The 27,892-nt window shown below is 38.8% G+C and overlaps 1 protein-coding gene across 1 annotated transcript in view; it reads left to right on the top strand.

Annotated features, from left to right (window-relative positions):
- Positions 1-27,892, top strand: part of LOC308502951 (ankyrin repeat domain-containing protein 26-like) — an 82,472-nt gene that overhangs the window by 22,737 nt on the left and 31,843 nt on the right. Inside the window, exons 10-11 of the mRNA XM_081080753.1 lie at positions 22,148-22,241; positions 23,447-23,672. Coding sequence (XP_080936879.1) covers positions 22,148-22,241; positions 23,447-23,672 — 320 coding nt within the window. The remainder of the gene's footprint in view (positions 1-22,147; positions 22,242-23,446; positions 23,673-27,892) is intronic.

Raw genomic sequence — 27,892 nt, 5'->3', positions numbered from 1 at the left:
TCTATTTTTTTAAACACTCAATTACGAACTCTTTCATGAAGACGTATACCTATGCTTTCTTCTAAGCTTTTATAATTTTAGCTTTTACATTTTGAGATACTTTTTATATCTGGTATGATGTAGAGCTCTAATTTTTTCTTTTGCATGTGGATACCCAGTTGATCCAGTATCATTTGCTCAAAAGACTATTCACATCCAATTGGATTTTTTAGCACCCTTGTCAAAAATCACTCGGCTCTACATATGAGGTTAATTTCCGGATCCTTAATTTTGATTCATTGATCTATAGATCTGTCCTTACGCCATTACCAAATCAAATGTTATGAGAACGCTTCCCCAGTCATCTTGCATATTACCAGATGCCTTATGGAATAATAAAATGTCAATGTAGGGGAATATCTTTAATTCCACTTCTGTGGAGATGTTTTGCTTCTGGATGGAGACTGTGGCCCGCAGACCTTGGTGATCTTATGACATGATGGGATATTAGGCTTACAAAGTCGACTCATTCCTTTTGTTTTCTTCATTCAAAACATTAATCTTTAACCCAGTGCTTCCCTTTCCCTCCCATTTCCATCAAATGTCGGTAATTAGATCTGATACTTGGTGGACAACTTTCTTCATTTTGTCTATCTCCTAATCCATAGCCTCTTCCATAGATTTCACTGTCTAGGAAAGAGAAGATGAAACCTGGACCATCTGCTTTCCTCTTTAGAAATCTCTCTAATCCATCATCTTGCAATTGAAAAGTAGATTCTGTTTGACCCGGTTCTTTTCTGAAACACTGGTGCCAATCTTGTTCTTGGCATAGATCCTACATTCTCAGAAACACATTGAGATGCATAGTTGTACCTTTAGCTTCATATATAATTAATGGAATAAATATTTCATCCCATCCAAAGAAAACATTTCAAAAGTACAGCTGTTAAAATTCAGGAAGTAATTAATCAATCAGAAACAAATAATAGATTCGTGATGTGAATTGTAAAATGTCAAAGCCTTTTTATGTGATACGGAGAAGCATTTCAGTATAAGATTCAGAAGACATGGTCTTCCCTTTTCATACAAACAAGCTTGAAGTATGGTAAAGGAGAGATTGTATTTAAATAGTGCCAGAGGACACTATGATTGTTTTACTACTGAGATTAAAAATTATTCCATAATGCTCTCTATTTTCTCACCGAGGAAAAGGAAGTGAAGATTGAGTACTAGATTGATGAATAAATATTGAAAGCTGCCTATCTCTTTTAGAATTTTAGGGAATGGAAATCAGGAAAAAGGTTTGATTTTGGTTATTAACTGGCTATTTCTAGTTTTACAACTATCATACTAGAAATCATATGTCTCCTTGCCAGTCTTCCTTATCCTATACGTTGAGGGAAGCTTCTAAAGATGCCTACCTGCCTAGCTGTCATTGAAGGGAACCCTTGAGAAACTTCTTATGCCTTTTTTGTATTCACTGCTTCTTCTCTTTAGCATTGTGTGTCATTAATAAGTCAATCTCCACATTACTTAGATTACACCATAAAGGAGACTAAAGGCATACCTCGGAGATATTGCAGATTTGGTTCCAACCACAGCAATACACTAGTAACCCAATAAAGTGAATCACAAGAATTGTGCATATAAATTTATTTTACACTAGTCTGTAGTCTATCAAGTGTGTGGTAACATTATGTCTAAATAAACAGTGTACATACCTTAATTAAAAAGTACTTCATTGCTAAACTGCCAAACGTAATCCAACTTTGTCGGAAAAGTGGTATTCATACACTTGCTAAATGCATGATTGTCCAAAGCTTTCAATTTGTAAAACATAGTTGCAAAACAGAATACAGCAAAGTGCAATAAAAGAAGATAACTGTAATTAATAACTTATAAGTTACGTTTACTATTATCTCTTTTTTTAATCCAGAAGGTGTGGCTATTTTTTCCTTAACTCTCCAATGGAGTGGTTGAAATAAACAACAGTTATTTGACTCACAGATCCATACTTAAGAAGAGTGTGGCCAAGGCCATCTGTCTCCGTTCCCCTCAGCTTCAATTGGGGCAGCTCGAGGGCTGGAGGCTGGAATCATTTGAAAGTTTGTACAGCAATGTGTCCGGTAGTTGGTGCCTACTGTTGGTCGGCTCTCTAGCTGGAGGAGACAGCAGGAAGACCTACACCTGAACACCCGGCTCGCATTGTGGCCCGAGCCTCCCCACAACACGGGGCTGGATTCCAAGGTTCAGATCCTCAGAGACATAACCAACAGGAGCTGTGTTGCCCTTTGTGAAGGAGTCTTGGAATTCACACGAAATGTCTTTCAACATATTCTGTTCATTAGGAGCCAGTCACTAATGTTGACCCATATTCTAGTGGTTTTATGCAATGAATATTTCAAAATTTACGGACACATTTAAAAACCACCTTGATCTGTCCACTGGCCACAATTCTTTACATTCCCCCCACATGGAAAATACACTCATCCCTACACAATACTCGCCACAAGTCTCAATTTAATGGCATCAGGCTCAGGTTCGAATCTAAGATTTCACCATCTTAGTCTGGTGCAAATGGGGGTGAAGGGCCTGGGTTTTGGTTTCTAGGATAAAGCCCCTTGAGGACAATTCCTTTCAATATGAAAACATGAGAAAGGAAGAGACAAGTTATCTACCACCCACACACCCAACATTCTGCTCGACTGCTGAAGTTTCCCCTGCAGAAATAGAAAGTGGAAGGCACGTTAGTCCATAGCAATTCTGAAATACAGCCTGATGTGTGCTGTCCGTTCTTTGATTAGGACTTAGTCCTAATCATGCCAATGCTTCTCCATGGCCCTTGGCTGTCCCCTGTGAGCTCTTTGTTCTGTCCTTTTCATAAGAAATGACCTGTGCTTGCAGCTCTTCCCTCAGAGTCATTCCTCCACCCAAATGTCTAAGACCCACAAGCCTCCTCTTATTTTTCACTCTCTTGGTTTTTATTAGTCCAAGGTAACAAGGTGGTTTTTTGCTACTTGATTATCCTAAAAACTTGGAGTTGCGTGAGAGTTTATTGGGGTTCGTGCCATTAGAAAAGCCACCGTCATACATTGTTTTGAGATAAGCTCTTGGGCTTCCTGTAGCTGTTGTAGGACCATGCCTATAAAATTATTTTCCTTTTAAGAGCCTTCCAGGAATTTAAGGCCCCACCTTCACTCTTTCGAAGTCTTGAGGAAGGCTTTACAGTCTTGTCCTCATCCGTAGATCATGTCTTCCTGGGAGCACAGCGAATTTGATCTTCACTCAGAAGCCATTTCTTCATTTTAGCATGATTTGACAACAGGGCATGTGGGAGAGGCTGTAATTGGGAAACACATTTGAACACAATAAGTCCTGGTTCCTTTACAGTTCACAGTCTTTTATTAGCTCATGTATCTCATGGATGTTACTTGGTTACTTCACAGCAAAAGTCCCCTTTTATCCGGATTTCAGACTCATTTTCTTCACTAGCTGAGAAGTCTTTGTGGCCAGCCTCTTTAGGGGCCCGCAAGCCCCCAATAACCGTCTCTTGGAGGCTCTTGTGGGTGTCGTTCTCATTCTTCTCCACATCCTTTCGGGTTCCACCTACCTCCTGGTGGAAAGGCACTCCTACAGGTTTTAGATTGCTTTTCTTTGTGGCCTCACACCATTTTGAATATCAGTATCAATGCCAGTTGTTCATTGCTGCTCAAGAAACCAACTCAAAAGCTAGTGGCTCAAAACAGCATCTGTTTTGTTCACCAGTAATGCAGTTGAGTGAAGCTCAGTGAGACTAGCTCATTTCTGTTCCACTTGGCATCAGCTGCGTTGCCATGAAGCTGCGAATGAGAATCATCTAAAGGCTGTTACACACACGTGTAGCAGTTGAAGCGGGGTTTTGGCCGGGATGCCCACTGGGGCCGTCTCAGCGCGAACATCTGTAGGAGGCCTCACTGTGTGTCCTGGGCTTCTTCATCTGCACAACATGGTGGCTGGGTTCTCAGGGCGAGCTTCCCTGAGATACAGATGGAAGCTGTATCACATTTTCTGCCGCAGGCATAGCATTCTCACAGCAGTTCTGCCCTATTCCATGCACTAGAATCCAGTTACTTCCTAAGGCCAGCACATATTAAAAGGGAGGGAATTTCATGGAGAAATGTCAAGAATTTGTAGCCATGTTTTAAAAACACTACATCCATCCACTCACCTCATCTTACCAAATAAGCATTGTATCTAAGGAAAGTAGTTCTACGCAACTCAGTATCACTGAAATTCCAGCAGATTTGTTGTTGTTATTATTGCTGTTTAGGATGTTCTTGTATACTGTGGAAAGAGGATTACAAGATAGCATTATCGAATTAAGACACTTTTTTGTTGTTGAAAAAAATGTAGCGATCATCTCACTAAACATTCACAGTGTGAGATGTGATTTCTCCTTAACCTTGGGAATCATTTCTTCTTGAAAGCAATTCAAATTACCATGAAACATTTGTAGCTGACGGAGGCCTAACTAACTCAAGATGAGTTACTCGTAACTCCCTACAACTTCGTAAGAAATTACGGAGAATTAAAATGGGGAACAGGTGAGAGACTATCAACTCAAAGGTGACTTACAGTCATTTTATAGAAGAAAAACGTGAACCAATCATTCAGGAAATCGTAGAAAATCAAGTACAGATGTTGTGTGGCAAAGTCGATGACAATAAAGGATACATTTTTGAGTCTCCTGGTGCTTTTCTCTTTGTTCTTCATTCTGAGTAATGCAAGTTTCCACATAATAAGGATCTACTACAGTACGGATGACATTTTATGGCAACTGAGTTTATTTCACAAGTTGATACTGGTTTGGGGTTAGACTATTCTCAGTCAACTTCCTTCGTAACCAAATCATACTATCTTACTCATTCAGAATGAGGCTCTCAAAGCAAAACTGGAAACTGCATCTTCAGAATGTCTCCATCTGTGGGGTGGCCAGTTGGCTCCATGGTTAGAGCATCGTGCTGGTTCCAATCCTTGGTAACCAAGGTCGCTGGTTCGATTCCCACATGGACCAGTTAGCTACACCCTCCACAACTAGGTTGAAAACAATGGCTGGAGCTTGGAGCTGAGCCCCCAGTGGGCGGCCGGCCAGTTGGTTCAGTGGTTAGAGCGCAGTGCTCATAACACCAAGGTTGCCTGTTCGATTCCCGCATGGGTCAGTGAGCTGTACCCTCCATAACTAGTAGATTGAAGAGAACAATTTGACTTGGAGCTGAGCTGCGCATCCCACAACTAGATTGGAAACTGTTACTTGACAGGGAGCTGATGGGTCCTGGAAAAAACACTGTTCCCCAATTATAAAAAAAAAATTTGTTTTAAAAAGTGTTTTTAAAAAAAGATATCTATACCTTGTTGAAGAAAATCAATCTTAAACAGGAGTTATTATCTATGAAAGGAGTACAAAAGTCATGTGAAAAAGTAGAGAATAAAAAGAGTGGAGATAAAAATTATTAAACCTCAAAATTCATATAGTCACGAATGTGGTAGAAAAGAGTGAAGCAGAACACAGTAAATTCTGGGATATTGAAGACTGAGCAAGACAGGATGTAGTAGAAAAAAATTTTTAAATCTATTTTTACAGGTTAATTCATTGATTTTTAACACACCTTAATTCATTTTGCTGCAAATTACGTTTTCGATATGCATAGTGTATGTGATTCTTCTACTCCCCTTAATGGCAGTTGTTTTTATTTTTTATTTTTTTAGATTTTCTGGAACTAAGGTGCTATTTGCTTCTCCTTTTAAATATTTCAGTTCCCATCATTATTATCACTCAATTGATCTTTGAGATTTGTTCTTTCTGGATAATCATTTGATTTTTAAGACCAATTGATATAAAACGAGACTATTAGGAAATAAAGAAAATAAAATGCACCATATTCTTAGATTATTAAGTCATATTGTTCAATTTTTAAAATTTAAAATTGATTCTCTTATTGGAATTGTTAGATGAGATGATTCAAAATATTTTCATGATTCAGATTTATTTTATTCCGTATTGATGGTAAATATTTTAAACTTCAGCTTTTTTCACATTTAAATTGCCATCCAAATCATTGACTTAAAACTAAAGAATACAAATAGACTGTAATTATTCAGTTTATAATTATTTTTAAAATGTATCCTTTCCGTTGGCTTTAGGAACCAGCAGCATCTCAAAAAAACGTACACCCGTTAAATGACCATGATGGCGCTTCCCTAAGTGACATGGAACTCAGATTTAAACGTCTGGAATCTGAACTCTTCAAAGTGAAAACTTCTTGTAAAATAGAATTGGAAGAATGTAAACACCTCTACCTAGAGGAATTAAAACTTAGATCATCATTGGAAAACAAACTAAACAAGTAAGTCCAAAGTCAGAGAAAATCAATCGAGCTCATTAATTTGCCTCTAAAGTATAATTTTTATCCAGGCAGATTCCTGAGATTGATAGGAAATGAAAGCTTACTAAATAGTATAATTTTGGAAAATGATGTTAGTGAATAAATTACTTTTAAAATGTTAGTTAGTTCAGGACATTTGCATCTCTCTCCATTTTTGGTTTTACATGATTGTATTTTTCCTTCTCGCGGTTTTCATAGAGTTAATCTGATCTACCAGTCTTTAAGCAAAGTGTTTTTGAAGCTTTATGATTTAGACAACGCTATTTATTATAAAATTTCTTGTCAGAATTCCCCTAAATAGTTTTTAATGAGGTAACTATTTATTATAAGATAACAACTTAAACCCAAAGGGTTAAGTACTCCGCATATTCTGGCACTTGGTACATGTACTGTCTCCATTGTGCTCTGTGTTATTATCTCTAGAGGTCGCTTTCAGACAAGCTCTTCTTTCTAGTCTTTCTGATGTCCACAAAGGCATATATGTGAAATATAGCAGAGGGTTAACAACGTAGGGGTGAGGGTAGTATAACCCAAGAAGTGGCTAAAAAGATAAGGTGGTGAGCCTGAGGGGGTGTGTGGAAGACAGAAAGCGCAGAGCCCACGCCCAGCGCCTTGGTCACAGTGTTATATTATAAGCTACAGGCCTGCTGAGCGGTTTCGGTTCAGTCGGATCACCCACCAGGCTCCCTCCTTCTCCCCCAGAGGCTGCTGTTCTACATGACACCTCAGTCCTCAGGGTAATGAGGGCGTTACCCAAGGGCGGGGACAGCAAAGGCTTGAAAATATCTTGGTGGGATTTTTTTTTTAATTAATTTTATTGGGGTGACAATTGTTAGTAAATTTACATAGATTTCAGGTGTACAATTCTGTATTACATCGTCTATAAATCCCATTGCGTGTTCACCACCCAGAGTCAGTTCTCCTTCCATCACCATATATTTGATCCCCTTTACCCTCATCACCCACCCCCCACCCCCTTACCCTCTGGTAACCACTAAATTATTGTCTGTGTCTATGAGTTTTTGTTTCTCATTTGTTTGTCTTGTTCTTTTTGGTTTATATACCACATATCAGTGAAATCATAGGGTTCTCTGCTTTTTCTGTCTGACTTATTTCACTTAGCATTATTCTCTCGAGATCCATCCATGTTGTCACAAATGCTCCTATATCATCTTTCCTTAACGCCGAATAGTATTCCATTGTGTATATGTACCACAACTTCTTTACCCATTCATCTATCAAAGGACATTTTGGTTGTTTCCATGTCTTGGCCACCGTAAACAAAGCTGCAATGAACATTGGAGTACACGTGCCTCTATAGAGAAATGCTTTTATATTTTTGGGGTAGAAACCCAGGAGAGCGATTGCTGGGTCATATGGTAATTCTATTCGTAATTTCTTGAGGAACCTCCACACTGCCTTCCATAGCGGCTGCACCAGTCTGCATTCCCACCAACAGTGTATGAGAGTTCCTTTTTCTCCACAGCCTCTCCAACACTTGTTACTATTTGTTTTGTTGATGAAAGCCATTCTGACTGGGGTGAGGTGATATCTCATTGTGGTTTTCATTTGCATTTCTCTGATGATTAGCGATGTTGAGCATTTTTTCATATGTCTATTTGCCATTTGTATATCCTCTTTGGAAAAATGTCTCTTCAGGTCCTCTGTCCATTTTTCAATTGGGTTGTTTGTTTTTTTGTTGTTGAGTTTCATGAGTTCCTTGTATATTTTGGATATTAGCCCCTTATCAGAGGAACTGTTTGCGAAAATCTTCTCCCATTCAGTTGGTTGCCTCATTATTTTGTCAATAGTTTCTTTTGCTGTGCAGAAGCTTTTCAGTTTCATATAATCCCATTTGTTTATTTTAGTTTTTACTTCCATTGCCTTTGGAGTCAAATTCATAAAATGCTCTTTGAACCCAAGGTCCATAAGTTTAGTACCTATGTTTTCTTCAATGCAGTTTATTGTGTCAGGTCTTATGCTTAAGTCTTTGATCCATTTTGAATTAATTTTGGTACATGGTGACAGATAGCAGTCCAGTTTCATTCTTTTGCACGTAGCTATCCAATTCTGCCAGCACCATTTATTGAAGAGGCTGTCTTTTCTCCATTGTATGTTTTTAGCTTCTTTGTCAAAAATTATCTGTCCATATTTATGTGGTTTTATTTCTGGGTTCTCAATTCTATTCCATTGGTCTATGTGTCTGTTTTTCCGCCAATACCAAGCTGTTTTGATTATTGTAGCCCTGTAGTACAAGGAAAAATCAGGGAGTGTGATACCTCCAGTATTGTTCTTTTTTTTTAATATTGCTATGGCTATTCGGGGTCTTTTGTGGTTCCAAACAAATCTGATGATTTTTTGTTCTATTTCTTTAAAAAATGCCATTGGGATTTTAATGGGGATTGCATTAAATCTGTATATGGCTTTGGGTAATATGGCCATTTTAACTATGTTGATTCTTCCAATCCATGAGCACGGAATGTCTTTCCATTTCTTTGTGTCTTCTTCAATTTCTTTCAAAAATGTCTTATAGTTTTCAGCATATAAATCCTTCACATCCTTGGTTAAGTTTATTCCTAGGTATTTTATTCTTTTTGCTGCAATTGCAAAAGGAATTGTTTTTTTCTATCTCTTTTTCTGAGATTTCATTGTTGGTATATAAGAAAGCAATAGACTTTTGTACGTTGATTTTGTAGCCAGCAACTTTACTGTATTCATTGATTGTTTCTAATAGCTTTTCGGTGGAGTCTTTAGGGTTTTCTATATATAGCATCATGTCATCTGCAAAGAGTGACAATTTAACTTCTTCATTCCCAATTTGGATGCCTTTTATTTCTTTCTCTTGCCTGATAGCTCTGGCGAGGACTTCCAACACTATGTTGAAAAGCAGAGGTGATAGGGGACATCCTTGTCGTGTTCCTGAACGTAGAGCAAAGGGCTTCAGCTTTTCACCATTAATTATGAGATTAGCTGAGGGCTTGTCGTATATGGCCTTTATTATGTTGAGGTATTTTCCTTCTATACCAATTTTAGTAAGTGTTTTAATCATAAATGGATGTTGTATCTTATCAAATGCTTTTTCTGCATCAATTGATAGAATCATATGATTTTTGTCCTTTATTTTGTTTATGTGATGTATCACATTGATGGATTTGCGAATGTTGAACCATCCTTGTGCCCCGGGGATGAACCCCACTTGGTCGTGATGAATAATCTTTTTAATGCATTGTTGTATTCGATTTCCTAGAATTTTGTTTAGCATTTTAGCATCTGTATTCATCAGAGATATAGGTCTGTAGTTTTCTTTTTTTGTGTTGTCCTTACCAGGTTTTGGTATCAGGGTAATGTTGGCCTCATAAAATGAGTTAGGGAGTACTGACTCTTCTTCAATTTTTTGGAAGAGTTTGAGCAGGATTGGTATTAGATCCTCTTTGAAGGTTTGGTAGAATTCACTGGTGAAGCCATCTGGTCCAGGACTTTTGATTTTGGGAAGGTTTTTGATGACTGATTCAATTTCGTTACTGGTGATCGGCCTGTTAAGATTTTCCAGTTCTTCATGATTCAGCCTTGGAAGGCTATATGTTTCTAAGAACTTGTCCATTTCTTCTAAGTTATTAAATTTGGTGGCATATAGTCCTTCATAGTATTCTTGGATAATCCTTTGTATTTCTGTGGTGTCCGCGATAACTTCCCCTTTTTCACTTCTGATTTTGTTAATTAGTGTCTTCTCTCTTTTTATCTTAGTGAGTCTAGCCAAGGGTTTGTCGATTTTGTTAATCTTTTCAAAGAACCAGCTTTTTGTCACATTAATTTTTTCTATTGTCTTTTTGTTCTCTATTTCATTTAGTTCTGCTCTGATTTTTGTTATTTCCTTTCTTCTGCTGACCTTGGGTTTCGCTTGTTCTTCTTTTTCTAGTTTTTTAAGGTGTAACATGAGGTTATTTATTTGGGATTTTTCTTGTTTCTTGAGATAGGCCTGTAATGATATAAATTTCCCTCTTAAAACTGCTTTCGCGGCATCCCAAAAATTTTGGTAGGATGTATTTTCATTGTCATTTGTTTCTATGTATCTTTTGAGCTCTCCTCTAATTTCTTCTTTGACCCAGTCGTTCTTTAATAGTATGTTGTTTAATCTCCATGTATTTGTGTTTTTTCCTGCTTTCTTTTTGCAGTTGATATCCAATTTCAAAGCTTTGTGATCAGAGAATATGCTTGGTATGATTTCAATCTTCTTAAATTTGCTGAGGCTGATTTTGTGTCCCAATATATGGTCTATCCTTCAGAATGTTCCATGTACCCTAGAAAAGAATGTATAGTCTGATGTTTTAGGATGAAGTGCTCTATATATGTCAATGATGTCCAATTCATCTAATGTGTCATTTAGGGCTGCGATTTCGTTATTTATCTTCTGTTTGGATGATCTATCCATAGCTGTCAATGATGTATTTAAGTCCCCTAGTATAATTGTGTTTTGGTCAATTTCTCCCTTTAGTTCTGTTAGTAGTTGCTTGGTATATTTCGGTGCTCCCTGATTGGGGGCATAAATATTGATGACTGTTATGTCTTCTTGTTGTATAGTCCCCTTTACCATTATGAAATGTCCATCTTTGTCTCTTGTTATCTTTTTCACCCTGAAGTCTGTTTCATCGGAAATCATTATGGCTACACCTGATTTTCTCTGGGTACCATTTGCTTGGCGTGTCAATTTCCACCCTTTCACTTTGAGTCTATGCTTGTCCTTGTAGCTGAGATGTGTCTCTTGTAGGCAGCATATGGTTGGGTTTAGTTTTTTGATCCAATCTGCTACTCTGTGTCTCTTTATTGGTGAGTTCAGTCCATTTACATTTAGGGTGATTATTGATATGTGAGGATTTCCTGTCATTCTGTCTTTAGTTTTCTGGTAAGGCTGTGTCTCCATTGTTTCTTTGCCTTTTTGTTGTTGTCTGTTATTTCTGTGTGGTGGTATTCTATGATGTTTCCCTCTGTTTCTTCTTTTATTACAGTATATATTTCAGATTGGATGTTTTTTGAGTGGTTACCCTTGAGTTTATGTAAAAGAAAGTTTGATATTTAGAGTATTCCAGTTTCTTCAGTACGCTTACTTTCTCTATTCCCATATTCCAGTTCAGGCCTTTACGCTCCCCCTTTTTATGTTTCGGTTGCCACAAGTTGTCCCTGTTGATGGTGGTCTAATAGCCTCCTTTAGTATTTCTTGTAGTGCAGGTTGTGTATTAGAAAATTCCCTCAGCTTCTGGATGTCTGGAAAGGTCTTTATTCCTCCTTCATATCTAAAAGAGATCTTTGCTGGATATATTATTCTTGGCTCATGATTTCTCTCTTTCAATAGTTTGAATATTTGGTTCCATTCCCTCCTAGCTTGTAGAGTTTCTGCTGAAAAATCTGATGATAATCTAATGGGCTTTCCTTTGTAAGTTACCATCTTCTTTTCCCTGGCTGCCTTGAGGATTCTTTCTTTGTCATTGATTTTAGACAGCTTCAATACAATGTGCCTTGGTGAAGGCCTGTTGGGATTGAGGTAATTGGGTGTTCTATTTGCTTCTTGGATTCGAGGATCCAGTTCTGTCCACAACTTTGGGAAGTTCTCATCGACGATTTGTTTGAATATATTCTCTGTTCCCTTCCCTCTTTCTTCTCCTTCTGGTATGCCCATTATTCTTATATTGCTCTTTCTGATGGAGTCAGAAAGTTCTTGTAGAGTTCTTTCATTTCTTTTAAGTCTCAAGTCTCTTTCTTCTTCCCTCTGTGTAAATTCCAGGTTCCTATCTTCGATGTCACTGATTCTTTCCTCCATCTGGTCAACTCTACTACCTAAGCTGGATATTTTATTGTTAATTTCTTCTATTGAGTTCTTAATCTCCAGAAATTCTATTTGGTTCTTTTTCAAGATTTCAATCTCTTTTGTAAAATGTTCATGGTGTTCTTTGATTGTGTTTCTGAGTTCATTAAACTGCCTTTCTGTGTTTTCTTGCATCTCGTTCAGTTTTTTCAGAATTGCGATCTTGAATTCTCTGTCATTTAAATCACAAAGGTCCGTATCTCTAAGTTCCTTTTCTGGAGACTTTTCATTTTCTTTCTGAGCTATCTTGTTGCCTTGGTTATTCATGGCAATCACTGATTTACTATTTCTCTTCCTAGACATCTACAGGAGTGTCTTCTGCAACAGGTTGATAGGTATGCGAAGAGCTTTTGGAGTTCCAAAGCTCTTTGTGCACCAGATTCAGAGCCCGTTTGTTTCAGCAGTTCTGTTTACTCCCGCAGGGATCCGCCCAGATAGGTGGGGCCAGGGGCGGGGTGAGTTGTGAGAGGTGGCCCAGAGCAATGGCGGCGACCACCACCACAGCCAGTCCTGCTTCCACAGCTCCCTCCCCTTTGCCAGAACTAGTTGAGCTGCGAATCTGTGTCTGCGGTCCACAGTTCTCAGAGCAGCAAATATTCTGTCCTTTGATCCGACACTGCTACTTTATCGCTTCTAGCACCGGGCTGGTGGGGGCGGGGCGAGCTCTGGGAGGGTAAGGAGGGGGCGGCTAGTCTCCGTGCCTAAGGCTTCCGTTCTCCGCTCGGCAGTGAGGGCTTAAACCACCGATTTCAGCCCTCTTCCCTCAGTCTTTGCTCCGAGGTCTGCCGTGATCGTTGGGTTCAGCGGTTTTGTATGCTGCCCCCTCAGCCCTGTGGGCCGTAAGCGGAGCCCTAGCAGTCCGAGTCCTTCCCTCTCCCGCAGCGGCGGTAGTTCCGGGAGCAGAGGGCTCCGAGCACTGAGCTAGGTCTGTGTCCTGCGCCCGCGCGGCTCCGTCTCCGCACTTCTCCTCTCCCTTCTCCCCCGCTCGCGCGATTCACCCACCTGGAGGTGAATTCAGTAGTCGGCCTCTTCGTCTTGCCTGTCTGCTGTGCAAGGAGTCCTTTGTGGAGTTATTGTTGTCCGATTCGTTGTAAATTCCAGGGGAGCGTTACAGAGGCTCACCTCACGCCGCCATTTTTTTTTATCTCCCCCGGGATTTCTAAAAAATTCTAAACTCGTTTGCTATGTATGTCTCATGGCAATCCTCAAGAATCTTATTGGTTCAGCCATTGCAGAAGGCAGCAAGTATTATCTGTGAAGCCGTGGATGTCACTGATAGCCCTTTTCCTCCCCTCCCTACTTTGAATTTCTTCTTAGTCTGGCATCCCCATAGAAACATATGTGCTTGTTTAGGATAATTTGAAACCTATCCTTGTGCATGGTAGGTCTGCCCTGACGCATTTTCAATGTTAAAATGCTGTTTAATGGGGGCCGGCCGGGTGGTGCAGGTGGTTAGAGCTCTATGCTCCTAACTCCGAAGGCTGCCGGTTCGATTCCCACATGGGCCAGTGGGCTCTCAAAAACCAAAAAAAAAATAAAAATAAAAAAAAATTAAAAAAAAATGCTGTTTAATGGGAAATTTCTTTTACTATTTATTATGGCAACTTGAAAAAAATGCAAGTCATTCAGGAAAAATAAAATACTAAGCCTTTGTTCTTACAATCTTCACAGTGCTAATGACACGCTGGCAGAGATGAGAGCCCAGCTTCTCATGAAGACACCACGGAACACTTTACTCAGCCGCGCTCCTGGGAGGCCTGTCCTGCTGCCACCTTGTATTGGAAGGATAAGTGATGGGTTCCTACCTCGAGGAAATCTCGCTCCAAGAGAACAGTCGGTGATTCCTAGGTCAACCCCACAGACTTCTAATAATAATGACACGTTCACCTACTTCATGAAGGTTAGTTATATTATCTTCTTTCCTTTGGGTTTCAGATGTCCGATATAATTCTTGTTCTTAACTTGGTGAGATTCTCAGTTGTTTCATTGACTAATGCACACAATGTGAAAGGCATAATTATGTGTGTTAATGTAGGAAGGAGACAGAAATTTTACAATCTTTTGTAAGTCCCTGCATCTCCCATGTTTTAAGAGCTACCTGTCATTAACTGTATTCAATAAATGTAATTAACTGACACATTTTAAATTTCTGGAAAAGCTGCTTTTCAATTAGATTTTACAAATGAAATGTTATTGCCTAACAACGAATGGTATGCTTTGAGATGCTTTGGCTTACTTCTGCATTGGTTTTAATTTGGCGATGGTTTATAACAATTTTAGTTTTCCTACAGCCCAGTTTTGCCACCCCTAAGCGTAAGTGAATGATTGACATTCACTAACTATAGGTTGATGTTTCTTATTTCCATGAAACCGAGGTAAATCCTTGTTATGAATTCTGCAAACTTGTAACACTGAAAAGATTAATTTGTTCTTTCTAAGTTAAAAGTTGTTCTCTTTGTACATAATAGTACATCCTTAATTTCTATTTTACTTATAGCATTTTTTATTTTGATGAGTTAAAATGTTTTGCTTAAAAAGTAATAATAAAATAAAATATCTTGCTAAGCAACAGTACATTTTCTAAAGAGGTAAATTGAGCAAATATTTGAATTTTTAAAATGAAGTTCACTTATATCTGTACATCTTTTTTTTTAAATGGAGATTTAAGGAGATTAAAAAGAAATAGAAGTTGTAGCTCTAGAATTTTTTTTAATTAGTTTCAGGTGCACAAGACAAGGTAATACTTAGACGTTCATCATTTATTGCCCTCACACTGTGAACCCCTCCTCCCCCATTTCCCCTTCCACTATCCCTCCGACCTTGCACCGAGCCTTCACATTATATATATAAAATTATAGTTGGCATTCATTATTGTTCAGCTTTGGGCGTACAGTAGTACATTGATCAAGCATCTACATCTTCCCTGAGGTGGTCTCCCAGATGGGACCTGTGTCCATCAGATACCCTACAAAATCTTTACAACATTATTGATTACGTTCCCGAAATTATTTTTCAAAAACCCTGAGGCCATTTTGTGGTTACCGACTGTTTTCTAATCCCCTCACCGTCCCCCTTATCCCCCCCCCATCTAACAACCCTCAGCTTTTTCCTCTTTGTCCCCAGAACTGTTTCTGATTAGTTCATTCACTGATTCTTTTCTTTACATTCCGCATATAAGTGAGATCATATGGTACTTGTCTTTCTCTTTCTGACTTATTTCGCTTAACATAATGTTCTCTAGATCCATCCATGTTGTTGCAAATGGTAAGATTTCTTTTTTCTTTATGGCTGCGTAATACTCCAATATCTGTACATTTTGGCATCACTTGAATAATTGATGACTGAGGTGGCAATGATATGGCATCTTTAATAGCAACTTGTTTTCTTTGTGTAATATTGTTATTAAAATGTCCATTTTTAATCTCATTTCTTAAGTTCTTCATTCAGCTCCAGGATTTCTGTTTGGACCTTTTTTATAGTTTTCATATCTTAGATAAAGTACTCCTTCTGTTCGTTAATTTTACTCCTGAATTCGTTGAACTGCCTTGTGAGTTTTCTTGTATCTCATTGAGATTCTTCATGACTGCTGTTTTGAAATCTCGGTCACAGAGATCACAATCTTCATGACTTTGACTTGGTTTCTGGAGAAGTGTCATCTTCTCTCAGTGTTACCATGTCACCTTGGTTGTTCATGCTGCTGGATAGCTTGTTCTTCTGCAGGCTCATTTGAAGTAGTGAACACTTTCTTATTTACGTACATTTTGATTCGAGCAATTCAGCAGCTAGATAATTAGACGTCTCTGTTTTGTTTTTCAGTAGCTGATGCAATAGCACAGTTTCTGTTGTCTCTCACTGGTGCTACTTGAGCCTGGGGGGTCCAGGTGTGGGGGCTTAGCTGTGAGTGTGGGAGTGCTGGCCTGGGTGACCAGGGTGATGGGTGTTGCCGCTGTATCCAGATCACCAGGGAGTCTGGGCACCAGCACCGTGGGAGGGAACAGGAGAAGGGGGTGGTCAGGGAGAGCCTGTCTTGAGTCCACTGAGCCCACCTGGTTCCCCGTGGCCCTGGTAGCACTGTGCTGTGGGTGGAGGCTGGAGAAGTATTTCTGCTGCTGCTACTGGTCTCTGGTGGTGCCAGCACTGCTCTTCCTTCCTTCCTTCCTTCCTTCCTTCTTTCCTTCCTTCCTTCCTTCCTTCCTTCCTTCCTTCCTTCCTTCTTTCCTTCCTTCCTTCCTTCCTTCCTTTCTTTCGTAACAGCTTCAAGGAGATGTAATGAACATAGCATGCAGTTCACTCATTTAAAGTATGCAGCGCAGTGGCTTTTAGTGTATTCAAAGCTTTATGCAGTCATCATCACAATCAGTTTTACAACATTTTCATCACCCTGGAAACTATCTGTGTACTGTTAGCCTTCACCGTGTGCCAGTCTGCCCTTCCCACTCTTCCTAGCCCTAGGGAACCACTAGTGAACTCTCTGCTCCATATTGTGGTTTTGATGTATTTTCTGATGACTAATGATGCTGAGCTATCTTTTCACTTGCTTATTGTCCATTTGTATAACTTCTTTGAAGAACTGATGATTCAATTCCATTGCCCATTAAAATTGATTCGTCTTTTCTTGTTGAATTGTAAGAATTCTTTATATATCCTAGATACAAATCGATTATCAGATATAGGATTTTCAAATATTTCTCCCTCTCATTAGCTTGCCTTTTCAGTTTTTCAATGGTGTCCTTTAAAGCATAGAGTTTTTTTTTTTTATTTTAATGAAGTCCAGTTATCTACTTTTGTTTGGTACTGTCATATCTAAGACACGATTGCCAACTCCAGTCATGAAGACATGAAGCTTCTTCAAAGCTTTTATAGTTTTGGTTTTTACCTTTTGAAATAATTTTATATATGGTATGATGTAGAGGTTTAATTTTTCTTTTGCATGTGGATATCCAGTAGAACCAGTATCGTTAGTTCAAAAGACTGTTCATGCCCAACTGGATTTTTCGGCACCCTTGTCAAAAATCACTTGACTATATATATGAGGGTTAATTTTTGGATCATCTTTTCCAATTTATTGGTCTATAGATCTGTCCTTACGCCATTACCAAATCAAATGTTATGAGAACGCTTCCCCAGTCATCTTGCATATTACCAGATGCCTTATGGAATAATAAAATGTCAATGTAGGTGAATATCTTTAATTCCACTTCTATGGAGATGTTTTGCTTTTGGATGGAGCCTGTGGCCCGCAGACCTTGGTGACCTTATGACATGATGGGATATTAGGCTTACAAAGTCGACTCATTCCTTTTGTTTTCTTCATTCAAAACATTAATCTTTAACCCAGTGCCTCCCTTTCACTCCCATTTCCATCAAATGTCGGTAATAGGATCTGATACTTGGTGGACAACTTTCTTCATTTTGTCTATCTCCTAATCCATAGCCTCTTCCATAGATTTCACTGTCTAGGAAGGAGAAGATGAAACTTGGACCATCTGCTTTCCTCTTTAGAAATCTCTCTAATCCATCATCTTGCAATTGAAAAGTAGATTCTGTTTGACCCGGTTCTTTTCTGAAACACTGGTGCCAGTCTTGTTCTTGGCATAGATCCCACATTCTCAGAAACACATTGAGATGCATAGTTGTACCTTTAGCTTCATATATAATTAATGGAATAAATATTTCACCCATCCAAAGAAAACATTTCAAGAGTACAGCTGTTAAAAATTAGGAAGTAATTAATCAATCAGAAACAAGTAAAAGATTTGTTTGGGGCAGACAGCAGGAAGACCTACACCTGAACACCCGGCTCGCATTGTGGCCCGAGCCTCCCCACAACACGGGGCTGGATTCCAAGGTTCAGATCCTCAGAGACATAACCAACAGGAGTTGTGTTGTCCTTTGTGAAGGAGTCTTGGAATTCACAGGGAATGTCTTTCAACATATTCTGTTCATTAGGAGCCAGTCACTAATGTTGACCCATATTCTAGTGGTTTTATGCAATGAATATTTCAAAATTTACGGACACATTTAAAAACCACCTTGATCTGTCCACTGGCCACAATTCTTTACATTCCCCCCACATGGAAAATACACTCATCCCTACACAATACTCGCCACAGGTCTCAATTTAATGGCATCAGGCTCAGGTTCGAATCTAAGATTTCACCATCTTAGTCTGGTGCAAATGGGGGTGAAGGGCCTGGGTTTTGGTTTCTAGGATAAAGCTCCTTGAGGACAATTCCTTTCAATATGAAAACATGAGAAAGGAAGAGACAAGTTATCTACCACCCACACACCCAACATTCTGCTCGACTGCTGAAGTTTCCCCTGCAGAAATAGAAAGTGGAAGGCACGTTAGTCCATAGCAATTCTGAAATACAGCCTGATGTGTGCTGTCCGTTCTTTGATTAGGACTTAGTCCTAATCATGCCAATGCTTCTCCATGGCCCTTGGCTGTCCCCTGTGAGCTCTTTGTTCTGTCCTTTTCATAAGAAATGACCTGTGCTTGCAGCTCTTCCCTCAGCGTCATTCCTCCACCCAAATGTCTAAGACCCACAGGCCTCCTCTATTTTTCACTCTCTTGGTTTTTATTAGTCCAAGGTAACAAGGTGGTTTTTTGCTACTTGACTATCCTAAAAACTTGGAGTTGCGTGAGAGTTTCTTGGGGTTCGTGCCATTAGAAAAGCCACCGTCATACATCGTTTTGAGATAAGCTCTTGGGCTTCCTGTAGCTGTTGTAGGACCATGCCTATAAAATTCTTTTCCTCTTAAGAGCCTTCCAGGAATTTAAGGCCCCACCTTAACTCTTTCGAAGTCTTGAGGAAGGCTTTACAGTCTTGTCCTCATCCGTAGATCATGTCTTCCTGGGAGCACAGCGAATTTGATCTTCACTCAGAAGCCATTTCTTTATTTTAGCATGATTTTACAACAGGGCATGTGGGAGAGGCTGTAATGGGAAACACATTTGAACACAATAAGTCCTGGTTCCTTTACAGTTCACAGTCTTTCGTTAGCTCATGTATCTCATGGATTTTACTTGGTTACTTCACAGCAAAAGTCCCCTTTCATCCGCATTTCAGACTCATTTTCTTCACTAGCTGAGAAGTCTTTGTGGCCAGCCTCTTTAGGGGCCCGCAAGCCCCCAATAACCGTCTCTTGGAGGCTCTTGTGGGTGTCGTTCTCATTCTTCTCCACATCCTTTCGGGTTCCACCTACCTCCTGGTGGAAAGGCACTCCTACAGGTTTTAGATTGCTTTTCTTTGTGGCTCACACCATTTTGAATATCAGTATCAATGCCAGTTGTTCATTGCTGCTCAAGAAACCAACTCAAAAGCTAGTGGCTCAAAACAGCATCTGTTTTGTTCACCAGTAATGCAGTTGAGTGAAGCTCAGTCAGACTAGCTCATTTCTGTTCCACTTGGCATCAGCTGCGTTGCCATGAAGCTGCGAATGAGAATCATCTAAAGGCTGTTACACACACGTGTAGCAGTTGAAGCGGGGTTTTGGCCGGGATGCCCACTGGGGCCGTCTCAGCGCGAACATCTGTAGGAGGCCTCACTGTGTGTCCTGGGCTTCTTCATCTGCACAACATGGTGGCTGGGTTCTCAGGGCGAGCTTCCCGAGAGAAAGTCAGATGGAACCTATATCACATTTTCTGCCGCAGGCATAGCATTCTCACAGCAGTTCTGCCCTATTCCATGCACTAGAATCCAGTTACTTCCTAAGGCCAGCACATATTAAAAGGGAGGGAATTTCATGGAGAAATGTCAAGAATTTGTAGCCATGTTTTAAAAACACTACATCTATCCAATCACCTCATCTTACAAAATAAGCATTGTATCTACAGGAAAGTAGTTCTACCCAACTCAGTATCACTGAAATTCCAGCAGATTTGTTGTTGTTATTATTGCTGTTTAGGATGTTCTTGTATATTGTGGAAAGAGAGGATTACAAGATAGCATTATCAAATTAAGACACTTTTTTGTTGTTGAAAAAAATGTAGCGATCATCTCACTAAACATCACAGTGTGAGATGTGATTTCTCCTTAACCTTGGGAATCATTTCTTCTTGAAAGCAATTCAAATTACCATGAAACATTTGTAGCTGACGGAGACCTAACTATCTCAAGATGAGTTACTCGTAACTCCCTACAACTTCGTAAGAAATTATGGACAGTTAAAATGGGGAACAGGTGAGAGACTATCAACTCAGAGGTGACTTACAGTGATTTTATAGAAGAAAAACATGAACCAATCATTCAGGAAATCGTAGAAAATCAAGTACAGATGTTGTGTGGCAAAGTTGATGACAATAAAGGATACATTTTTGAGTCTCCTGGTGCTTTTCTCTTTGTTCTCCATTCTGAGTAATTCAAGTTTCCACATTCCAAGGATCTACTACAGTACGGATGACATTTTATGGCAACTGAGTTTATTTCACAAGTTGATACTGGTTTGGGGTTAGACTATTCTCAGTCAACTTCCTTCGTAACCAAATCATACTATCTTACTCATTCAGAATGATGCTCTCAAAGCAAAACTGGAAACTGCATCTTCAGAATGCCTCCATCTGTGGGGTGGCCAGTTGGCTCCATGGTTAGAGCATCGTGCTGGTTACAATCCTCGGTAACGAAGGTCGATGGTTCGATTCCCACATGGACCAGTTTTCTACACCCTCCACAACTAGGTTGAAAACAATGGCTGGAGCTTGGAGCTGAGCCCCCAGTGGGCGGCCGGCCAGTTGGTTCAGTGGTTAGAGCGCAGTGCTCATAACACCAATGTTGCCGGTTCGATTCCCACATGGGTCAGTGAGCTGTACCCTCCATAACTAGTAGATTGAAGAGAACAATTTGACTTGGAGCTGAGCTGCGCATCCCACAACTAGATTGGAAACTGTTACTTGACAGGGAGCTGATGGGTCCTGGAAAAAACAGTGTTCCCCAATTATAAAAAACAAATTTGTTTTAAAAAGTTTTTTTATAAAAAGGTATCTATAGCTTATTGAAGAAAATCAATCTTAAACAAGAGTTATTATCTATGAAAGGAGTACAAAAGTCATGTGAAAAAGTGAGAATAAAAAGAGTGGAGATAAAAATTATTAAACCTCAAAATTCATATAGTCACAAATGTGGTAGAAAAGAGTGAAGCAGAACACAGTAAATTCTGGGATATTGAAGACTGAGCAAGACAGGATGTAGTAGAAAAAAATTTTTAAATCTATTTTTACAGGTTAATTCATTAATTTTTAACACGCCTTAATTCATTTTGCTGCAAATTACGTTTTCAATATGCATAGCGTATGTGATTCTTCTACTCCCCTTAATGGCAGTTGTTTTTATTTTATTTTTTTTAGATTTCTGGAACAAAGGTGGTATTTGCTTCTCCTTTTTAATATTTCAGTTCCCATCATTATTGTCACTCAGTTGATGTTTGAGATTTGTTCTTTCTGAAAAATCGTTTGATTTTTAAGACCAATTGATATAAAACGAGACTATTAGGAAATACAGAAAATAAAATGCACCATATTCTTAGATTATTAAGTCATATTGTTCAATTTTTAAAATTTAAAATTGATTCTCTTATTGGAATAGTCAGATGAGATGATTCAAAACATTTTCATGATTCAGATTTATTTCATTGTGTATTGATGATAAATATTTTAAACTTCAGCTTTTTTCACATTTAAATTGCCCTCCAAATCATTGACTTAAAACTAAAGAATACAAATAGACTGTAATTATTCAGTTTATAATTATTTTTAAAATGTATCCTTTCTGTTGGCTTTAGGAACAAGCAGCATCTCAAAAAAACGTACACCCGTTAAATGACCATGATGGCGCTTCCCTAAGTGACATGGAACTCAGAATTAAACGTCTGGAATCTGAACTCTCCAAAGTGGAAACTTCTCGTAAAATAGAATTGGAAGAATGTAAACACCTCTACCTAGAGGAATTAAAACTTATCACATCATTGGAAAACAAACTAAACAAGTAAGTCCAAACAAAGTCAGAGAAAATCAATCGAGCTCATTAATTTGCCTCTAAAGTATAATTTTTATCCAGGCAGATTCCCGAGATTGATAGGAAATGAAAGCTTACTAAATAGTATAATTTTGGAAAATGATGTTAGTGAATAAATTACTTTTAAAATGTTAGTTAGTTCAGGACATTTGCATCTCTCTCCATTTTTGGTTTTACATGATTGTATTTCTCCTTCTCGCGGTTTTCATACAGTTAATCTGATCTACCAGTCTTTAAGCAAAGTGTTTTTGAAGCTTTATGATTTAGACAACGCTATTTATTATAAAATTTCTTGTCAGAATTCCCCTAAATAGTTTTTAGTGAGGTAACTATTTATTATAAGATAACAACTTAAACCCAAAGGGTTAAGTACTCCGCATGTTCTGGCACTTGGTACATGTACTGTCTCCATTGTGCTCTGTGTTATTATCTCTAGAGGTCGCTTTCAGACAAGCTCTTCTTTCTAGTCTTTCTGATGTCCACAAAGGCATACATGTGAAATATAGCAGAGGATTAACAACGTAGGGGTGAGGGTAGTATAACCCAAGAAGTGGCTAAAAAGATAAGGTGGTGAGCCTGAGGGGGTGTGTGGAGGCAGGAAGCGCAGAGCCCACGCCCAGCGCCTTGGCCACAGTGTTATATTATAAGCTACAGGCCTGCTGAGCGGTTTCATTCAGTAGGATCACCAACCAGGCTCCCTCCTTCTCCCCCAGAGGCTGTTGTTCTAAATGACACCTCAGTCCTCATGGTAATGAGGGCGTTACCCAAGGGCGGTGACTGCAAAGGCTTGAAAATATCTTGGTGGGATTTTTTAAAAATTCTAAACTCGTTTGCTATGTATGTCTCATGGCAATCTTCAAGAATCTTATTGGTTCAGCCATTGTAGAAGGCAGCAAGTATTATCTGTGAAGCCGTGGATGTCACTGATAGCCCGTTTCCTCCCCTCCCTACTTTGAATTTCTTCTTAGTCTGGTGTCCCCATAGAAACATATGTGCTTGTTTAGGATAATTTGAAACCTATCCTTGTGCATGGTAGGTCTGCCCTGACGCATTTTCAATGTTAAAATGCTGTTTAATGGGAAATTCCTTTTACTATTTATTATGGCAGCTTGAAAAAAATGCAAGTCATTCAGGAAAAATAACATTCAAAGCTTTGTGTCTTACAATCTTCACAGTGCTAATGAAAGACTGGCAGAGGCTAGAACCGATCTTCAGGCAAAGGAACAGCCCAAGGAGTTTCTCAGCACTGCTCTTAGGAGGGGAGTCCTTGAGCCACCATGTGTTGGGAGTTTGAATACTGAGTTACTCCTCAGTGGAAATCCTGCTCCAAGAGAAAATTTGGTGATTCCTAAGTCAACCGCACGGGCTTCAAATGACATCATGGGGTATTACTGTCCCAAGGTTAGTTATATTAGCTTCTTTCCCTTGCGTTTCAGATTTCTTTCTTTTTTATTTCTTTGATATAATATTGTTTTGTTTTGTCTTATATATTCATTGGGGTGATATTGGTTAGTGAAATCATATGGGTTTCAAGTGTACATTTCCATAATACATCTTGTATATATTTCACTGTGTGTTCACCATCCCGAGTCAGTTCTCCTTCCATCGCCATGTATTTGACCCCCTTTTCCCTCTTCTACCTCTCTCTCTCCCCCCTCACCCACTAAGTGTTGTCTGTGTCTATGAGTTTTTGTTTCTTTGTTTGTCGTTGATGAAATTTTGAGTTGTTTCATTGACTAATGCACACGAAGTAAAAGGCATAATATGTGTGCTAATATGCATAGAAAGGAGATAGAAATTTTACAGTCTTTTTTTAAGTCCCTAGAGCTCTCATGTGTTGAGTTATTTATTATTATTTAATAAATGTAACTAAAGTGATACATTTAAAATGCTTGAAAATTTGCCTTTAAATTTTATTACAGATGTTAAATATCATTGCCTAATAACCAATGGTATGCTTTGAGATGCTTTGGCTTCTTAATTGGTTTTAGTTGGAGATGATTCATAAAAATTTTAAAGTTTTGTGCATCCCAGTTTTTCTTCCCCTAAGTGTAAGTGAATGATGGCTGGCCAAACACCTAACCACAAATGGATGTTTATTATTAAATGAAACAGATATAATCCTTTTTATTAATTCGGCAAACTTATAATACTGCAGAAAGATTAGTCTCTGTTTTTATGGTTAATGTTATCTTCTAACAAGAGAGTATATCCTTAATTTTTATTTTATTCATAGCACTATCTATTTCAGTGTTTTAAAATGAGTTGCTTCACAGTTGTACATATTCTAAATAGGGACATTAAGCAAATAATTGAATTTTTAAAATGAAGTTCACTTATGTCTATATGTCTTGACAGCATTTGGGTAATTGATGAATAAGGTGGCAGTGCTAGGGAGTCTTTAAATCACAACTCGTTTTCTTCGTGTGACGTGGTTGTTAAAAATACTCATTCTTGAGTTCTTGACCAGCAGGAGTTCTGTTCGGTTCTGTTTCATAGTTTCCATCTCTTTGATAAAGTTCTCCTCCGGGTCATTAATTTTACTCCTGAACTCATTGAACTGCCTTGTGAGTGTTGTTATATCTCAGTGACATTCTTCATGCTGTTACTTTGTTTTGTTTTACCCTCCAAAATGTTTATTACATTTAAGCAACGTGGAGAATACAGGAAGGAAAGCACAAATCATCTGCTCGGAACAATTGGTCTAATTTATATGCAGCATACAATATAGAAAATTAGTTTAAAACGGTTAGTGGAGGTCAAATTGAGGAGGGCTTTAAGTGAGTTTGATTTTTTTTCTCTAGGCAGCAGTAGGCATAAAAAGGATAATGAAATAATAATTCTTTCATGGGGGAGTATATAATATGTGGCAGAGAGTCTGTTATCTCCTTTGTATTTGAAAAATTAAGTGAAGTATAATGTATGTCGTTAGTTTCAGGTGAACAAGCTTTCCCTGGTTCGTGCTAATCTTTGGCCCTAGAAGTAAATACTGTATGTCTTTTGACTATTGACATATAGTATTTTATATAATATAGTATATAATATACTCAGCTTCTTGCTGGGGCTACAGCTGAAAATAGCTCAGCCCTGTTTCTCTTTGCCCATGACTCGACTGTGTTGAACTGGGTTATTTTAAGCTGAGGGCCAGATTGCTGATTGACAGGTGTTATATATGTGCCTGAAAGTCACCAAGAAGTGCTATTTTTGTTTGTTTGTTTGTTTTACTGTGCAGAAACTAGTTCTGGGTGTCTTCTTTTTTTTCAGTGAATGAGTATTACTATTTTTAACTCTTTTTTATTATTAGTTTCAGGTGTACAAAACAATGTAATAGTTACACATTTATAATTTGTATGCCTCACATAATGATGACCCCTCTCCCCTCATCAACGACCCCTCTGACATCACATACAGCCATTACATTTCCACTGCCTCTATCCCTCAGGCTGTACTCTACTTCTTGTAAACATATATATACATACATATATATGTGTGTGTGTGTATAACAATTGTAGTTAACATTAACATTCATTATTGTTCAGCTTCAGCTTCAGGTGTACAGTGCAGTTGTCAGGCATCTACATCATCTCTGAGGTGCTCTCCCTAAGAGACAAGTGTAATCAGATACCCTACAAAATCTTTACATTATTGATTACATTCACCAAATTGACTTTCGTATCCCCATGGCAATCTTGGGGTTATCGATTGTGCTTTGTAATCCCCTCACCTTCCCCCTTATCCCCACCCCCCTCCCATCTAGCAACCTTCAGTTTTTCCTCTGTGTCTCTGAGACTGTTTCTGATTAGTTCACTCATTTATTGTTTTCTTTAGATTCCACATATAAGTGAGATCATAAGGTATTTGTCTTTCTCTGTCTGACTTATTTCACTTAACATAATGTCCTCTAGGTCCATCCATATTGTTGCAAATGGTAAGATTTCCTTCTTCTTTATGGCTGCGTAATACTCCATTGTATAAATGTACCACAGTTTCTTAATCCAGTCCTCTACCGATGGGCATTTTGATTGTTTCCATATCTTGGCTATTGTGTATAGAGCTGCAATAAACATAGGGGTGCATACATTTTTTTGAATTAGAGTTTTGGATTTCTCCGGATCGATGCCTAGGAGTGGAATTGCTGGGTCATAAGGTAGTTCCATTCTCAGATTTTTGAGATACCTCCATACTGTTTTCCATAGTGGCTGCAGCAATCTGCAGTCCCACCAACAGTGCACAAGGGTTCCCTTTTCTCCACATCCTCACCAGCGCTTGTTGTTTGTTGATCTATTGACGATAACCATTTTGACTGGGGTGAGGTGGTATCTCAATGTGGTTTTTATTTGCATTTCTCTGATGGTTAGTGAGGTTGAGCATTTCTTCATATGTCTGTTTGCCATCTGTATGTCCTCTTTAGAAAAATGTCTCTTCATGTCCTCTGCCCATTTTTTAATTGGTTTGATTGTTTTTTCGGAGCTGAGTTGAGTGAGTTTTTTAATAAAGTTTGGATATATCAATGGCAGATATCTTCTCCCATTCAGTAGGACCCTTTTTTGTTGTAATGATGATTTCCTTTACTGTGAAAAAAATGTTTAGTTTGATGTAATCCCATATGTTTATTTTTTCTGTTACTTCCCTAGCCCAAGGGGATGATGTATCAGTAAAAATCTTACTCCGGGTCATATATGTAAAGTTGCTTCCTATATTGTCTTCTAGGAGTTTTATGGTATCAGATGTTACATTTAAGTTTTTGACCCATTTTCAATTTATTCTTGTATATGGTGTAAGGAGGTGGTCCAGCTTCATCTTTTTGCATGTGTCTGTCCAGGTTTCCCAGCACCATTTATTGAAAAGACTGTCTTTACCTCACCGTAAATTCTTGCTTCCATTGTCGTAGATTAAATGGCCATATAGGCGTGGATTTATTTTTGTTCCGCTTGTGTGTTCACTGTTAACTTGTCTTCTGAGTCGCTGATTCGATTCTCTGACTCATCTAACCCACTGGTAATTCCTTCAAGCGTGTGCTTTATTTCACTTGTTGTATTCTTTAGTTCTAACTGGTTGTTCATTATGATTTCTCTATCCTTCTTTATGTCGTCACTAAGCTCTTTAAACATTCTTATCGTCAGTGTTCTGAACTCTGTCTCTGATAGGTTGGTTACTTCTATTTCATTTGGTTCCAATTCTGGAGGTTTCTTCTGTTCTTTTATTTGGGACATGTTTCTTTGTTTCCCCATTCTGGTTGACTCTCCGTGTTTGCTTCGATGTATTAGGTAGATCCCCTAGGATTCTCGGTCTTTGCTGGCTTATCTTATGTAGTGTGTGTCCTTTATATCTGACTTGCACCACTTCCCTATTCTCCTGTGCGTGTGCTCCAAAGGTGACCCTGGTGTTGTGTATATTGTGCTGTGTAAAGTTGAACTTCCATTGCTTTTGGCTGGTCAGTAGGTGGGGTTGATCCTAGGCTGCCTAGTTGTGAGACTTAGCTCTGCCCTCGGTGGATGATCTGCTGCGTGAGGGTGGACCACTCCGATTAGACTTGGCCTCTATGGGCTCTTGTGCCTGTAGAGAATTCCCTCTGGGTGTGTCACTTGTAGGTCAAACCCAATAATACTCTGGTTGGGTCT

This window comes from Rhinolophus hipposideros, assembly GCF_964194185.1.
Source record: "Rhinolophus hipposideros genome assembly, contig: SUPER_9_unloc_2, whole genome shotgun sequence".
Classification (NCBI taxonomy): domain Eukaryota; kingdom Metazoa; phylum Chordata; class Mammalia; order Chiroptera; family Rhinolophidae; genus Rhinolophus; species Rhinolophus hipposideros.
The sequence above is the reverse complement of the archived record's forward strand: the minus strand, read 5'-3'. Positions and strand labels throughout refer to the sequence as shown.